This window comes from Myotis lucifugus, unplaced genomic scaffold (genome assembly GCF_000147115.1).
Source record: "Myotis lucifugus unplaced genomic scaffold, Myoluc2.0 scaffold_52, whole genome shotgun sequence".
NCBI classification, from domain to species: Eukaryota; Metazoa; Chordata; class Mammalia; order Chiroptera; family Vespertilionidae; genus Myotis; species Myotis lucifugus.
The window spans coordinates 6,430,331-6,447,330 of record NW_005871100.1 but is presented as its reverse complement, the minus strand read 5'-3'; the positions used below and the strand labels follow the sequence as shown (position 1 = coordinate 6,447,330).

The following is a 17,000-nucleotide window of genomic DNA, read 5'->3' as shown; positions in this document are numbered from 1 at the left end:
TACCACTTTGAAGAAATATGGTGACACTAGTTTTGATCATTGCAGAATTGTATAAATTGGTGGGTAAAATAAGCCTGCATGAGAATAACTATGCTTTAAAGCAGAGACTTAATTTTACAGAAAAAGAAGAATGGGATTGTGGAGGAAAGAAAAATTGGTTTTTGTCTAAGATGGAGGGTAGGACAAGAATGCCTTCATGAGTGTGTTCACACTGGACCAGGTTCTAGAGACAAGTAAGATTTGGGGCAGCAAACATGAGGAGAGGGCCTCCGGGATTCAGTTAAGAGTGAGAGTAAAGACATAGAGGAATGGAGGGTCTGGAGACACTAAGTGCTCCCAGTTTGGCTGCAGCAGGAGGTGAGGTGCCACAGTGGGCAACAGGGTTAGAAAGACAGGGTTAGAAAGACAGGCTGGGACATTATGGTGCTCTGTCAGATTGAACTTTATAGCCAGGCAACAATGATCCATCTGAGGTTTGTGAATAGCATGTCTGAGGAAGTTTACTGAAGACAATGTGAAGGCATGAGATGGAAAGAAAGGGGTAAGTACAGGGAAGGTCATGACTGCCGAGGAGAGAGGCGGGCTGGAATGGCAGCAAGGGCAGGAAAAGAAAGGAGTAAAAGAAAGGGACAAACATAAATGGAAGACACTGCAATCATAGTGTTGAAAAAGAGAGTCACATATTATCACTCAGTTTTACATATATCAAAGAAAAAATACCAGAAAGATGTCACGTGCTCAAATTAGTCCTGTTCTTGAGCAACTTACAGAAAGACAAAAGCAGCAGATGAAGTTATAAAGTGCTTCTAGAAGTAACAGACTTCTAAAATTAACAGGGCATAAGTAGGGAGTGTGGTAGAATTACTTGGCATCTGAGTAGGTGAGTTTCAGAAATACATCTCAGCAATATACAGTGAGTCAATATATACTTTGATATCTGCTTTTAACTAAAAGTTCAATAATGTCAATTAAGTTACAAATTACATTATTATCAGGCTGACCTGAGAGCAGTAGCATATCTGCCCACAGCTCTCCACAATCATCCTACACAATGAGGAGTTTACCTTGCTGTTTTTTCCAGGTAGACTGGAAAACAACCAATGCAAATCAAACCTTCTCACTTCATCCAATATCATTCACCCATTGACTAAATTTTAAAAACAAAGAGAAACACAATATGGAATGGTCAACTTATAACAACAGCAAGTTTTTCTTTAAAGTCATATGTGCTCAAGGTAAGAAATATGGAAGAAGAAATAATGTATCATCCAATATACCACGTACATTCATCATTAATATTTGGGTATAATGCCTTCTAATCTTTTTTTCTGTGCTTTTTTAAAAAGCATGTTAAGATATTTAATATATATCATATATATATATAAGATATATATCTACAGCATGTTAAGATATTTAATATATATCATATATATATAAGATATATATCTACAGCATGTTAAGATATATATATATATGATGCTGTTTTATTTTGCTTACCATTATAACAAATATTTTCCCATTGTGGAAAACTAGAAGAATCCACTCAGAATTCATATTGCTTTAAGAAGACAACATAAGAAGCTATGTATGTTAATTCCCCAGTTAATTCTAGCAAAAGGAGAGAAAATGTAATCATTTTTGAATATACACAGAGCATTATGGTTCTCCTTAACAAAAGCCTGCCCTCAAGGGAATCTATTTTGCCTGAGCCTAACACACAGGTTTCACCAGCGCCTAACCAATATGGAGGAAGGAAAATATTTGAATAATAACTCAGATATTCAAAATTAATGACAGATACCAAAGTCCAGATAACAACAGGATAAATACCAAAAAACCTACACCTAAGCATATCATACTCAGACTGCAGAAAATCAGTGACAGAGAATATCTTTTTTAAAAGCCAGAAGAACTCCTGCCTGTAGAGAAAAAAATGGCATCAAACTTCTCCTCAGAATCCATGCAAGCAAGAAGAGTGGCGAGAAATACTAAAATTGTTGAAAACCATGTGATAGGAAAGTGTTTGGGGGTCCCCAAGACCATCATCATGTTCCGTGACTCACTAGAGCAGCGGTTCTCAACCTGTGGGTCTCGACCCCTTTGGGGATCGAACGACCCTTTCACAGGGGTCGCCTAAGACCATCAGAAAACACATATATAATTACATATCGTTTTTGTGTTTAATCACTATGCTTTAATTATGTTCAATTTGTAACCATGAAAATACATCCTGCATATCAGATATTTACATTACGATTCATAACAGTAGCAAAATTACAGTTATGAAGTAGCAACGAAAATAGTTTTATGGTTGGGGGTCACCACAACATGAGGAACTGTATTAAAGGGTCGCGGCATTAGGAAGGTTGAGAACTACTGCACTAGAGGGACTTACAGCACTCAGAAAAGCTATTATACTTGTGGTTAGGGTTAACTACATATTACTGTTTAAGTGTACAGGTTAAAATGAGAAAGGGAAAAAGGCTCACAGGGCAGAGTCCAAGAGAAACCAGGTACAAGCTCCCAGCTGTCCTCTCCCAGCGGTCACAAACTGTGCTTAATTCTCTCAGAAATGGTATGTGACACAGGTGAAGTGCTGCCTACTAGGAGCCCCCACATGACTGACCTTAGCTACTCAGTCTCCAGTCTCCACCAGAGGCCAAGCTGATACAGTGTGGCCCCAGGTTCCAGGTGAACATAAACAGATGCTCACCATAAATCAAACTGTTGGTATAAACTATCTGGCAAGTCCCAAGACCCCAGGTACACAAATAGTACACTCTTATCCCAAGGGCTTAGAGGTTATCTCTCAGGAATGGTCAAGAACCAATCCCGACCTTTGCAACGTATGCAATTTGGACAACCCAGACCTGATGAATTAACACTTTACTACACAGGAAGCCATCAAGGAAACAGGAGCCTAGATGAGAAGCAGCTCACCAGATGGTATTAGAATTGAACACAGAGCTGCTTGGTCCTGTGTGCTCCCTTCCCGTGCAGGCGATATGTCCTCAGTAGAGCATGTACTAGACTAGAATATGAGCAGCCAATCAGGAAGGTCACCAGTGTTCCTATCGTCCTTGTTGAAAGTCCCTCAGTGGGAAGAGGACTTGGCAGGAGCTGTGAAGCCCAGGTAAGGTGTTAGGTAGAACATGGATTACTGCCCTAGGATAGCAGTGTGATGTAGAGAAAGGAATTGCTGGAAAGGCTTTCAAACAGATATATTAATTAACATAATTGCAATTCATCTGTTAGCCCTTATCCGTCAATAGATTATTGTGATACTGGGAATAAAATACATAATGCAGAGAAATAAATTATTTAGGTTAGAATTTTGTACTCCTAAGACATGCTAATGAAAGATGATACTTGATAATGGAGAAACTTTATTTCAAATAATAGTAATGAGGATGAGGATGATAATGAAAATTATAATACCTCCATTATTCACTCTGCTAATTCTAAATAAACTCTTGATCCATGCAGCATTTAAACAATTCATTAATATCAGAAAAAATGTAAATAGCATATTCTTAGGTGTTTTACTGCCTTTCCTTCAATATATTACTCACAAGATCCAAATAGTAAAAGAAAAAAATTAAATTTTGGAGAATGATCCTGTTAAAGATATTCAATATTAACGTAACATCGCAGGGAGTTCCTTGAAGATGGTAAGTATATACTGTTACAGAATTTTTAATCATAAACTTGTTGAAAAAAGCATTTAATAAAGTTTAATTCTAGTTCCAATAAAATGCACTTGTAGCTCTTCTTTCAAGTTTAGTTTTCAACTAAATAACGGCCCTCCCTTGCCTATCAGAGGACATCCAAACTCTTTTTCTGACATTCTAGATTCCCCATTGTCTACTTCCATCTAACTTATCTGCCTCTAACTACAGCCCTCCCACCTACGGTTCCCCTCACATCAGAGCAGTTTTGGAGACTGGTAGTCCCAAGATCAAGGTGTCAATGGGTTTGGCTTCTCCTCTGGCCTTTCTTCTACTGTGAGAAAATACATTTCTGTGTTTAAGTCACCCACCTGTGAGTTATTTTGTTATGGCAGCTCTAGCAGACTAACACAGGCCTGAACACCAGGACACCGGGCTCATTGGAAGCCATTTTAGAAGCTGCCACAGAGGATGTTGGGCTAATTTATTGTCAAGGCCCTTTTCTGCAATCATCTTTTAAGAGGACTCTCTGCTTTTGCAGAAAAAGACACATTTAGCACTCTCCAATTTGCAATATTAGCCTGACAGCCATTAAGCAATCTAAAATAAATCTGTATTCAGAGAATTCTAAGCTCTGTGACTTACAGTCACCTGCAAAGATGTCAATTGCTAGATTTAACATTCTTTATACATTCAAAACTCAAGTATTCTAAGTGCATAACATTAAAAAAACTTTTAGACTTGCCCCCATGTGTCCTAATTTGTTGTATTTAAAAACGCTTTTTTAATTTGAGATTGGACCAATTTCATTTGCCAGCATTTACATATCTATACATATCCTAGGCATCTAAACAGAGCAAAACCATAGTAATATACTTTCTTCCAACTGAGTTTTTAAAAAAGGATTGACGTATGCTGAATTTCCTACAGCTATAGACTTTCAGAGAGCAGTCTTGCTCTTTTAAAAGAAATTAAACTAATAGTTTTATGGAGACCTTTTCAATGTAAAATAACTTGTGGGAGTTCTCTTCAAAGCATTTGAAAGTTCTAATAATCTAGCCACCCACCCACATCAACACTATTCATTAGAGCCTCTTTTTACTTGAAAGGAAGTATAACAAAACAAAAAAATCAAAAGAAAATAAGATTAATCCAAGCATATACACCAACTCCATTTCTCATTAACAACTGTACCAATTAAAAAACAAGCTGTCTTGGACTTATGACCTCAGCCAAGCCAGAATAGCTGATACTAGACTTAGCCTTCCTGCCATAAACTGGACAAAATATATAAAACAACAATGTTCAGGATTGGATGGCAACATAGATTTTTGGTAGGCATCTAACATTCTTTGCCTACTTCTTTGCCTACCAAATACTGAGACCCCACTATGTGCCATGCACTATTTTAGCTGATAGGGATATAGCAGTGAACAAATCAGCTACATCCTCGCCTTTATGATGAGAAAGCTAGGTAAACGAGGGTGGGGAGAAGGAGCAGTATAATAGGAAGGATTAAAGGCAAGAGAGAGTATGATTCCCACAAGAAACTAATATGATCTTTTCAGAATTACTAAAACTTCTTGTCATTATGTCACCCACACTTTCTGTAGTTATGCTACACTAACTGGGCAGGAATAATCTTAATTTTAAGGACTCTCTAGTGTCCAGCACAGAACAGAGACCAATGCTTGTTGGATTGCACTGCCCTAAAAACTAAAATTCAATAAAATGTAGTTCACAAATATAAGATATATACACACAGTAAAGTGTATTCTAGTCTCAACCATTTCCTGTGTCTTGAAGATGAGCTTTAAACTCTCTTCCTTAGCTTCCTGAGATGTGCGATATGGGGACTGGTCCCTTACAACTTAATTCTGGATTCCTTTCTTTAAAATCTACTAGATTTTATAGACAACTACAAGTTAACCCCTAAAATATAAAACCAGTTATGTTTACTATCCATGTTAAAATTTTATCAAAATGGACACCTCCCATAGCTCTACTTTATTTTCTAGAAATGCTGAATAAGAAAGGGAAAATATACACCAAAATTCTAACTAAAAAATTCACTGACAGCACTAAACAAAAAGGAATGGTGAGGGGAGGGGGCAAGAAAGGGCCACAATTTTAAGCAATTCTATGAGATTAAGAACTAAAAATTGTTTTTTTTTTTAACAAAGAGGTGGTTTTTTCTTTTAGCAAAATCATACATGCTGAGATTCATGATATTGAAGCTATTAAGTGCTTACCAAAAAATGGTTTTCCTGTAGTTAGCTCTTCTCAAATATTCCACTTTTAAACTCTCCTTATATAAGCAATAGTCTCGACAATAGTCTCCTACGTCTCCATGGCAAAGGTAACAAAGCTTGAGGAAATAAGTTTAAATAGCTAAGAGGGTTTTACATTGGAAACAAGAAAGAACTTTCTGGTAATGACAAGTCCAGTCACCTGAAATTACTTTCATGATCATTCTCTACTTGAACACTGGATGTTTAAAACCATTCAAACCAACAAGCTCCTCCCAAACAGCATCTTATCTTATTTCAGGCCTATTTTCCTACATTAATTACAACTCCCAAAACTAAGTAAATCTATTCTGATAGAATTACGGAAAAAGCTAAACATAAATAGGCTAAATACAGGTCAAGCCCCAGGAAACCAGGATCTAGAACTGAAAACTAGTTCCCAGTAAGTGCCTTTTCTTCTATCAGAAAACAGAAAGTGCTACTATTCTGTGTAGCTCTCAATGGGCTCTTGCTCAGCCAGCTCATTTCCGAGCACCACCAAGGGAAATCTCAGACTCACATTTAATTCACAAATAAATCAGACATACACTCCCCAAAGCCATTCCCATCAATTACCAACAGAGCCCTTTCTTACAATCAGAACTGCACTCCAATTCAGTGCAGGAGGGAAGGGCCAAGTTATCACAAGCTAAGAGCTGTTTCTACTTTCACTACCTCAGAATATCCCAAGGAAGTTATCAATTCAACGCACAGGGAAACTGGAATCCATGCGTTAAGAAATTAACTTGGAAACTCTCAAACTTTTGAAGGTAGCATCTAGGCACAAATACAGATTCCCTGTTTTGTCTTTTTTTTTCTTCCTTAAACAGAACAGTTTTGGTTTTTTTTCATTGATTTTCAGAGAGGAAGGGAGAGGGAAAGATAGAAACATCAATGATGACAGAGAATCATTGATCAGCTGCCTCCTGCATGCCCCCCACTGGGGATCGAGCCCACAACCTGGGTATGTGCCCTTGACCGGAATCGAACCTGGGACCCCTCAGTCCACAGGTCGACGCTCTATCTACTGAGCCAAACCAGCTAAGGCCAGATTCCCTGTTTTGAAAAAGTACTAAAAGGCTAAATTTTTACTTAACAGTACTACTGTGTTCAATTCAAAAAGGACTCAACACATAACATTGTTAAAAAATATTTATTTTGATCCAGTCCACCATAAATCAGTCAGTAGAGGTTCCACTCTGCCACAGATGCATCTGAGAAGAGCCCTGTGCCATTCAATTGGTGAACGTGTGAACGACGTCCCATCTCTTATGCCAGCCAGAGGGCACACCTTCCATGTTGTTACTGTCCATTGATTGCTTCCAAATCCAGATGACCAAACAGTCCTTTATCCCCAAAGTAAGCTAAAATGTTTGTGAAGAGGAGAAAGAAATTAAACCCCAAAGTAAAAACTTCTTAAACATAGTTTAAGAAATAGATTTTATACATTCATGTCTGTGTTTACTCGTCTACCAAATTCAGTTACTAGAAGAGAAAGATCAATCTCATTGAACAAAAGGAAAAATCAAACATAGAAACCTATATTTAAAGAAATACAATTTTGTTAGTTTTGACAGTAGTTACCTGTTATATAAACAAAAAGGAAAATATAAGTTGAGGTCAATAAAAGATATATGATAATGATTTTCATTAACATGAAGGACTAATGAGCCCAGAAAATAAACCTGTATCATTACTAGATGTAACATCAGTAAAATTAAAAAACACATTTATTGAATGCTTTCTATGGGTCAGACAATATACAGAAAGTTCACAACTCTTAGTTATGATCCCTATTTTAAAGAAGCTGAAACTGAGGCTTTGATATGGTTACATATTGTTAGTGGCAGAGTGGGATGTGACCCAGGTGCTCTTAACCATTAGCCCACACACATCCCAAAAGCAGTCAGCCTTCATTTCTGCCTCACCTAATTCTTACCCCAAACATTCCACCCACTAACTAGCCCAGTGATGGCGAACCTATGACATGCGTGTCAGAGGTGACACGCAAACTCATTTTTTTGGTTGATTTTTCTTTGTTAAATGGCATTTAAATATATAAAATAAATATCAAAAATATAAGTCTTTGTTTTACTATGGTTGAAAATATCAAAAAAATTCTATATGTGACACGGCACCAGAGTTAAGTTAGGGTTTTTCAAAATGCTGACACGCCGAGCTCAAAAGGTTCGCCATCACTGAACTAGCCCAACCTCCTGAATCATTCATTTGCTGACTAAGCAACAGGATCCAGGAAAGAGATAAGAGGTGTTTTATTTCTAAATCTTATTGATTAAAGATGTGATTCTTAGTAATATGGCAATAAAACTGCACCACAAAATGACAATTTGAGTATTCTGTAAAATTTTTTAAAAGTATTTTTTCTTTGTCTAAGAAAAAAACCAACACTCTTCTATTTCCAATTTTCAAAAGTGTATTAAAATCTCTCATTAAACGCCAAGTATTTATAAATACAGTTAAGATATGAAAATAAATTATGCATCTAGTAAGATCTCCTCCTCAACGGTAATGAGCATCCAAAATAAAGAGGAAAAGAAAACCTTCCTTGGCTTTATACAGATAATGGGAACAATGATTCTCTTAATGAACCTTAGTATTGACATATTTTACCTAAACAATGTTTTACTAAAATATTGCCTTATTCATTAAAGAACTGCATTTTAAATGCGTTATCAAGCAACATTTGTTGACCACATGCAATGCATCATCCTGGGTGAGGTGCATGAAAACGAGTATTTTCCTTATCTCAAGGAACCCAACTAATTAGCAAAAAAAAAAAAAAAAACAGACCAGTAAATCATGAACTATATTATTTATATAAGTATTACATAAATAAATTCATACATAAACAACAAACTTTATGTTAATGAACAATAAACTTCACATTAGTAAAACCCTAGCAGCTATCGTTGTTTCTTTCAGGGTACAAATAAGGCAGCCTCCCCAGTGCAAACAGCACAGTATATGAAACGCTATAACTGGATAATTCTCTTCAGACACTTAGTCAATTCTTTCCTAAACACAGATACTCCTGGAAGGAAACCAGAGATGCCCATAACGACAGAAAAGGGAGTCAGCACCAGCAAGGCGCGCTGAGAAGACACTAAGGTGAAGAAATGAAAAAGCAAGGGGCGGTTGCTCCATCTAGTTTGCAACCAGGATCAACTCTTGGTGGGATAAATGAAACCAAAAAGTACAACCAAAGGGCACACTCTGTCCCCACCTCTGCATCCCGGATCACTTGGGACACACACAAAAATGCTACTGTCCAGCATGCAGGTCCAGTCTGAAAATGGTACCACAAGATGCAAAAAGCCCACCAAGACGTCCGGGTGAGCTGACTGATTGATGCAACACTGTTGGCAGCTACTTTAGGTGCTTACAGGACAAAATGTAATGTAAATACACAACCACCATAATATAAGCAGAGAATGACAGAAAATAATACTATGGGAACACAAAAACAGACTAGCTTTAGCTGGAAGAAGGAGAAAATGATTTAGGGAAGAGGTGACATTTGAGATTGGGCTTTTCTAGAATTACATTTTCAAATGGAAACAGAGGGGAAGGAGCATTCCAGGCCAAGGGAGCACAAGCACATGGACAAAGGCATGAAAATATACAGTTCATTCTGGAATTGGCAAACACCATCTCGCAGCTAGAGCATTGTTCCCATAGGAGAAAGAAATGAGGTAAAGGCCCAGCCGGCATGGCACAATGGTTGAGCATCAGCCTATGAACCAGGAAGTTACAGTTCAATTCCCAGTCGGGGCACATGCCCAGGCTGTGGGCTCAATCCCCAGTGTGTGGCGTGTAGGGGGCAGCTGATCGATGGTTCACTTCATCATTGATGTTTCTCTCTCTCTCTCCCTTCCTCTCTGAAATCAATAAAAATATATTTTTTAAAGAAATGAGGTAAAGGAGATGACACAAAAATGATTAAAAATCACTATTAACAGTTTATTGCTCACATATTACTTGCCAAGTACTGTTAATACTTCACATACAGTATTCTTAATCAAGCCTCATGGCAATCATATGAACTAGTGTTTTGCCCAGCTTATAAAAGAGGAAACTTCATTTTAGAAAGGTTACTAGCCTCTTGGGGAAAGATACCTGTTGGCAACTTCCAGTGCTTGGAAAAATGTTCCCTCAGTCTGACCCAGTCGCCCATCTCTGATAACGTCTCCTAAGGTAACATTTCTCTAAGGAAACAACTAGTCTAAGGTCAATCAGCTAGTAAATAGCAGACACATTATCTCAAGTCCCCATTTTACAAAAAAAGGAAATGGCAGTTCAAAGAGTAAAAGCTAAGGAAAAAGGAACTTAGTGGTGATCTCTGAAAGCAGTTTTAACAGCCATAGCATAAAGATGAACTGTAGGAGGTTAAAGGGAGGGAGGGAAGTGAAGAAAGGTAGCAGTGAGTGAAGACCATTTATTAAAGCACTTTATTAGGGAAAAGAGAATTAACTGCAGAAATGGACAAGTTGAAGGTACATAGGGTGCTCATCTCAGGGAAAAAAGACCCTTTCCTCTTAGATAAGAGGCTGATAAGGCAGAGAGGGTAGAGGAAATTCCTATCAGATGGCACTGTGCTAATTACAGTAAGAGGTAAGATCATCTGAGGGAGGCCAGGTGACCCAGTGGAAAGAGGGTAGGCTTTGGAGACACCCATACTCATATTCCACCACCTACCAACTGTGACTGCTCCGAAGAACTGAAGGGACAATTAGAAATATTGCATATAAAGCACCTGAAACAGTGGGTGACACATGGTTAAGTGACAGTAATATTGCCATTAGTATTTTCTGCCCCTAGAAAAAATGGCTTCAAGTAGGAGTTTGAAGAAACTGAAGACCTAGAATGGCTGATAAAAAGTCTGTTAGGGCAATCCCCATGAAATGTCTGTAAAATAGAGGGTCAAGTTGAAATCCCACAGCAACTGTGCAGGGGTCCTAGCCATTACAGTGCCAAAACTATCAGTCCCTCCTATAGAACAAACCTGCTGCTCTAGATTCTGCCTTTACATATATGTATGTGCATACACACATATGAATAGTTTTCATAAGTATACATATATACATACATGTGTCAGTATAGGAATATGTCTACTCTTTGTACCTATGCGTGTGTGTAGTTTTTGCAAGTGCTTATCAAGCACTGACAAGGTTGTTTCTGAGAGAGAAATCTGACAATGCATTTTCAGAACCATAAGTGCTTATATAGTTGACTTATTAATCCCACGAGAATTTATTATAAGGAACCAAATCAAAACCTATAAAATCTAGGTGCATAAAAATGTTCATTATATTATTATGTAAAATACTGAAAAACCGAAATACCAAAGTAATCAAAACCTGGAAAATATATAGGATATCAACTCTAATTTTAGGTGAAGACAATAAAATACTACGGACTCTTATTAGAATGATATAAAAAGTTGTATTTATCTGAATAAGGTTAAGATGGAAATATGGGAAATTTAAAACAGTTTACCTTTTAAAGTGGTAGGATGATAAATTATTGCTTTTTTTAAAAAAAAAAAATATGCTTCACTGCAACATTCTGAGGATTCTCAGAGGGAAGGAAAGAGGTCAACCAAAGAATTTATATGCGTAACCCATGAACACAGACAACAGTGGGGTGAAGGAATGGACGTGGGGAGAAGGGAGTCTGAGGGATAAAAAGGAGGAAATCTGTAATACTTTCAACAATAAAGATAACATTTTTTTAAAAAAATAAAAATATGCTTCATTACAGTTATGATACAGTAAATAAAAATTAGGAAGGGGAGAGAAAGTACTTACCTGCTAACAGGCTAAACTGGTCTGCAAAATGCTGTAGTATTCCAATAGCCCAAAACTATAACAACTGGTAAAGCTCCATTACAATGCCTACCACTACTACTCTTCTGCTTCCCGATGACTCAGCACTAACATATGAACATCTGACCTGAAATGTTTATTTGTAAGAACAGTACCTCAAAACAGTTGGTTCAGGCATTCCAGGATCTGCACCCCTCTTAAATCCTGAGAGAGAGGGGAAGGGAGGAGAGAAAAAAAAAAAGAATACTAATTAAAACCCCAGCAGACAAAAAATTTACTATCAAGACTGTCTTTTTCAATAACCTAGAGTAGCTGGAATGATATCCCAAGCTATCAGCTTTATCTTGACTTACCTATGCTACAGAACAGTTTCTAATCTATTATGTCCAGGACCAATCAGTAGGGAAGACAAACTACCTTCTTCCTATTATACACACAATTTAGCACAGGAGCCCTTGGCATGTACTATCTTTCATTATAAAATACTAGAGGCCCGGTGCACGACTTTCATGCACTGGGGGAGGGGGGGGGGGCGGAGAGAGGGTCCCTCAGCCGGCCTGCGCCCTTTAGCAGTCCGGGAGCCCTTGGGGGATGTCCAACTGACAGCTTAGGCCCACTCCCCATAGCCGTCAGCTGGACATCCTTAGCGCAGCTGTGGAGCCTGGCTTCTGGCTAAGCGGTGCTCCCCCTGTGGGAGTGCACTGACCACCTGGGGGCAACTCCTGAGCAATCGGCCCCCTGGTAGTCAGTCCGCATCATAAGAGACTGGTTGTTCCGCCATTCGGTCTACTTGCATATTACCCTTTTATTATATAGGATATTCAAGTTATTATTTAACAACCTAACTAAAAGTCTATTCTTATTATAAGCATGATTAAATAAACCTTAACATTCAGTTTTGTTTAACCTAATCAAGTCGACATTCTTTTTTTTTTTTTTTTTTTTTGAAAGTTATGCCCGGGAGAAAGGTGGGCAGTTATTTCTTTTTTATATATATATATATATATATATATATATATATATATATATATATTTTTTTTTTTTTATTGATTTTTTACAGAGAGGAAGGGAGAGAGATAGAGAGTTAGAAACATCGATGAGAGAGAAACATCGATAAGCTGCTTCCTGCACATCTCCTACTGGTGATGTGCCCGCAACCCAGGTACATGCCCTTGACCGGAATCGAACCCGGGACCTTTCAGTTCGCAGGCCGACGTTCTATCCACTGAGCCAAACGGTTTTGGCTCAAGTCGACATTCTTATTACAAGTATGATTAAATAAACTTTTTACCATTTAAAATGTTTACCACTGGCCAGTGTGTCTCAATGGTACAGTGTCAGCCTATACACCAACGAGTCTCAGGTTTGATTCCTGGTCAGGGATTGCAGGGATTGCAGAGATCCCAGGCCCCCATTCAGGGTGGGTGCAGATAATAATGTGCCTCTCACACATGAATGTTTCTCTCTCTCCCTTTCTCTCTCTCTAAAAATCAATGGGAAAAATATCCTCAGGCAAGGATTAACAAAAATTTTTTTAAATGTTTATTAATTAATTGGACAACATATATAAATTTGCTGAAATAATTTATTAAAATTAGAGTTGGTGTCAAGAACTATGAGGGGTATGAAATTTTATCCCATTTTTCAAGACAACAAACTTGTCTGCCATATTCCTAGTCAGAAACAAAGAACCATTTATTACTCCCAGCTACAGCAATAGTCAGAGTACCATCATATCGGAGACAATCCTGCATTTAGGGAACCAGAGTCTTTCATAATGGGCAGTAAGCATGTCTCCCCTTTGTTCTGGAGGGAGATACTATTGTCCAAGGCTGTTCATTCTACAAACGCGTCCTTAAATAGTTAACATGGAACAAAGGTAGTCAGAGCCTCTGTTCACAAGAATTGCAGAAATTCAAGACACTGTGGAAAACTGTCTTCCAACAGATGGCTCTTTAAAATCTTTTTGTTGGTAAATGTCCAAACTGATTCTTTATTATGTCCTATTTTATAGCACTATAATCCCACTGTACTCCCTGAAGTCCTAAAAAAGGTATGTTTTAACCTAAACTACACAAGAAAATCAATCTACAATTGCAGGTTTTAGTGAGAAGTGAGATGGAGAAGTAAAAGAAACAACCTGGAAACTAGGTTAGACATAAATTTATATACAGTGTAAGAAAAAAAGGCCATTAACAAGGAGAAGTACTGAAAAAATAGCCCCAACATCAATCTCAACCTGAGTTGGATGCTAGGGTGAAAATACCACAATGGTAATCCTAGGAAAGAGAATATAGCCAGTGCGCACAAAAAGGAAAACAAATTCTAGGATGGAAAAGAAAAGCATTATCTACTCTTCAGACCAAAGCTCTTGATGCACAGATTGGAGCAACCAGCCACAGCTTCCTGGGAAGAAGAAAAGGAATCTCAAAAAGAGGAGGAATAATGAACAACATAAACAGATCCAGAGACAGAGAATCATTGATCAGAACGTCAAACCTCAGAGGGAAGGTAGGGGAGGGTGGGGGTAAGGGGGAGAGATCAACCAAAGGACTTGTATGCATGCATATAAGCCTAACCAATGGACAGAGACAACAGGGGGGTGAGGGCATGAGTGGGGGCGGGGGGGGGATGGGTAATGCGGGAGATAAGGACACATATGTAATACCTTAATGAATAAAGAAATTAAAAGTCAAAAAAAAAAAGTTCCCAGGTTCAATTACGGTCAAGGACATGTACCTTGGTTGTGGGCACATCCCCAGCAGGGGGCGTGCAGGAGGCAGCTGATCGATGTTTCTCTCTCATTGATGTTTCTAACTCTCTATCCCTCTCCCTTCCTCTCTGTAAAAAATCAATAAAATGTTTTTGTTTTTTTTAAAAAGAGTATGGGCCTCTATGGCCTGCCTGAGTTCACAGCTGTGTGGCCTTACGGCAAGGAACCAACTTCTCTGCGGCTCGGCTTCTCGCCCGTGCAGTGGGTCCCGGAATAAAGTCACCCCGGACCTTCTTGGTGCAGAGGAGGAAGCACCGGCATCCAGCAACGACTGTCATCGTCGTGCTTCCAGGCGGTGGCGTGTCCGCGTTACAGGCCTCTCTCGGGCCAGGCCCACCTGGACAGGTGAGGACGAACGCCCTGAAAACCCACCTGGTGCCAGAGTGCAATGTGTCGCTTTCACATACTGTTCCTTAGTTCGTCTCACTCTCCCAACAAGCCTGCAAAGCATGTCACCTCCGCTTCGCAGATGTAAAAGCAAAAATGGAGGGACTGCGTGGCGTGTGACAGGCCACAGAAATACTCAAAGGTCTAAGCCGTGGGCAAACTACGGCCCGCGGGCCGGAATCCGGCCCGTTTGAAATGAATAAAACTAAAAAAAAAAAAAAAAAGACTGTACCCTTTTATGTAATGATGTTTACTTTGAATTTATATTAGTTCACACAAACACTCCATCCATGCTTTTGTTCCGGCCCTCCGGTCCAGTTTAAGAACCCATTGTGGCCCTCGAGTCAAAAAGTTTGCCCAAACAGGAACTCGCACTCAAGTTGGACCGACCCCACTGGACCCCACGGCCTCAAAGGACCTGGAACGTGACACAGCGTGGCCACAGTTCTCTCTCCCGCCCCAGAAGCCAAACATGGAGGCGCCGCCTCCGCACTCCCCGCCCGCCCGTCTCCTCACGCGTTCTTCTCCCACTGACCCAGGTAAATCACGAGAGGGATAAAGCCCCAGCGGATGGCAAACTGGCCGCCCTTGAAGAGCTGCTGCAGCCTCTGCTTGGCCTCTTTGCTCAGCTTCACCATGGTGACGGCCCGGGCGGCGCTGCGAGCACCCACTGCCGCGGCGGAGTCCTCCCTCCGAGGAAAGAGAGGGGTGTGCGCAGGCGCCACACGCGACTTTTACGGCACGAGTCGTGAGCGTCGCCAGCAGAGGTCGTAATTCATCGCCCGGAACCCGCCTCGCGCCCGCCGCGGCGCTGTCTATCACAGGCGCATGCGTGGTCGAGTCTGCTCTCTGGAGGCTCAAGTTCACCTCCAGGTTTAGGAACCGCCTGGTTTCGCCGGTTGCAGGATTCTGGAGGCTCTGTTCTTTCCGTTCGGAACGCCGTCTCTCGGTTCACCGGCTTCTCCATCTTTCCAAGTGCATCTCCACGTGTTCCCTGCCTGACATAGAAGAAGCATTATATTCAGAAGGACTGGGTTTTAGGATAAAAGATTAAAGATCCATTGTTCCTTGAAGGCACCATATTCTCTCTTAGCTCTTGCTGTCGCCTCTACCAGAAATGCCTTCCCACACCCCCTTTTTAAAGTCCACTCAAGTCATCTCCTCCAAGATGTAATCTCCCTTGTTTTGCTCCCGGCCCCTGTCCAGGGCAAGATGAGCACTTCCTCGCGGTGCCTCCACTCTCTCCGGTTGATTTATCAATATTTATTTATGTGACTTTCTTCCTAAATAGACTACAGGCATTATATCCCCAGTGACTGTATATCTTACACTGTGGAATTGGCCAACTTGAGACTATTTTCCTCAAGCTGTAAGAGGTAAAAGAACTCTTTCCATTGTCCTGAAGCAACACATATGATTAAACTAAAAGCTTGCCTCTTCCAAAATGTCATATAGTTGGAATCACACAGTAGGTAAACTTTTGGGATTGGCTTTCTTTCACTTAGTAATGTCTATTTAATCTCTCTCCGTGTCTTTTCTTGGCTTGATAGAGCATTTCTTTTTTATTATTATTATTCAACTTGTTGGGGTGATATTGGTCCACATGAACATGTGGGTTTCTATGTTACAAGATCTGTATATTGCACCGTGTACCCACCACCCAAGCCATATCTTCTCCTGTCACCTTATATTAGCACCGCTTTCTCCCCCCACCCCCTTCCCTTTGGCAACCACCACACTGCTGTTTGCGTTCACGAGTTTCCATTTTATATCCCACATATAAGTGAAATCATATGGTTCTTAGCTTTTTCTGACTGACTTATTTCGCTTACCATAGTGTTCTCAAGGTCCATCCATGTTGTTGCAAATGGTGCTATTTCATCCTTTCTTATGGCTGAGTAGTATTCCATTGTGTATATGTGCCACAATTCTTTATCCAGTCCTCTTATCACAGGACACTTTGGTTGTCTCCATGTCTTGGCCACTGTGAATAATGACTGAGCATTTCTTTTTAGCACAGAATAATATTCCATCACCT

General features: G+C 39.7%; 1 protein-coding gene across 1 annotated transcript; it reads right to left on the bottom strand.

Moving 5' to 3' along the window:
- Positions 1-7,090: 7,090 nt before the first annotated feature.
- On the bottom strand, positions 7,091-15,676 carry TOMM7 (translocase of outer mitochondrial membrane 7). Its single transcript, XM_006088810.3, has 3 exons — positions 15,498-15,676; positions 11,958-12,006; positions 7,091-7,320 (listed from the first exon to the last, which is right to left on the bottom strand). Exons 1-3 carry the CDS (start codon positions 15,598-15,600, stop codon positions 7,305-7,307), a joined length of 168 nt encoding a protein of 55 aa, XP_006088872.1. The 5' UTR covers positions 15,601-15,676; the 3' UTR covers positions 7,091-7,304.
- Between the last annotated feature and the right edge of the window lie 1,324 nt (positions 15,677-17,000).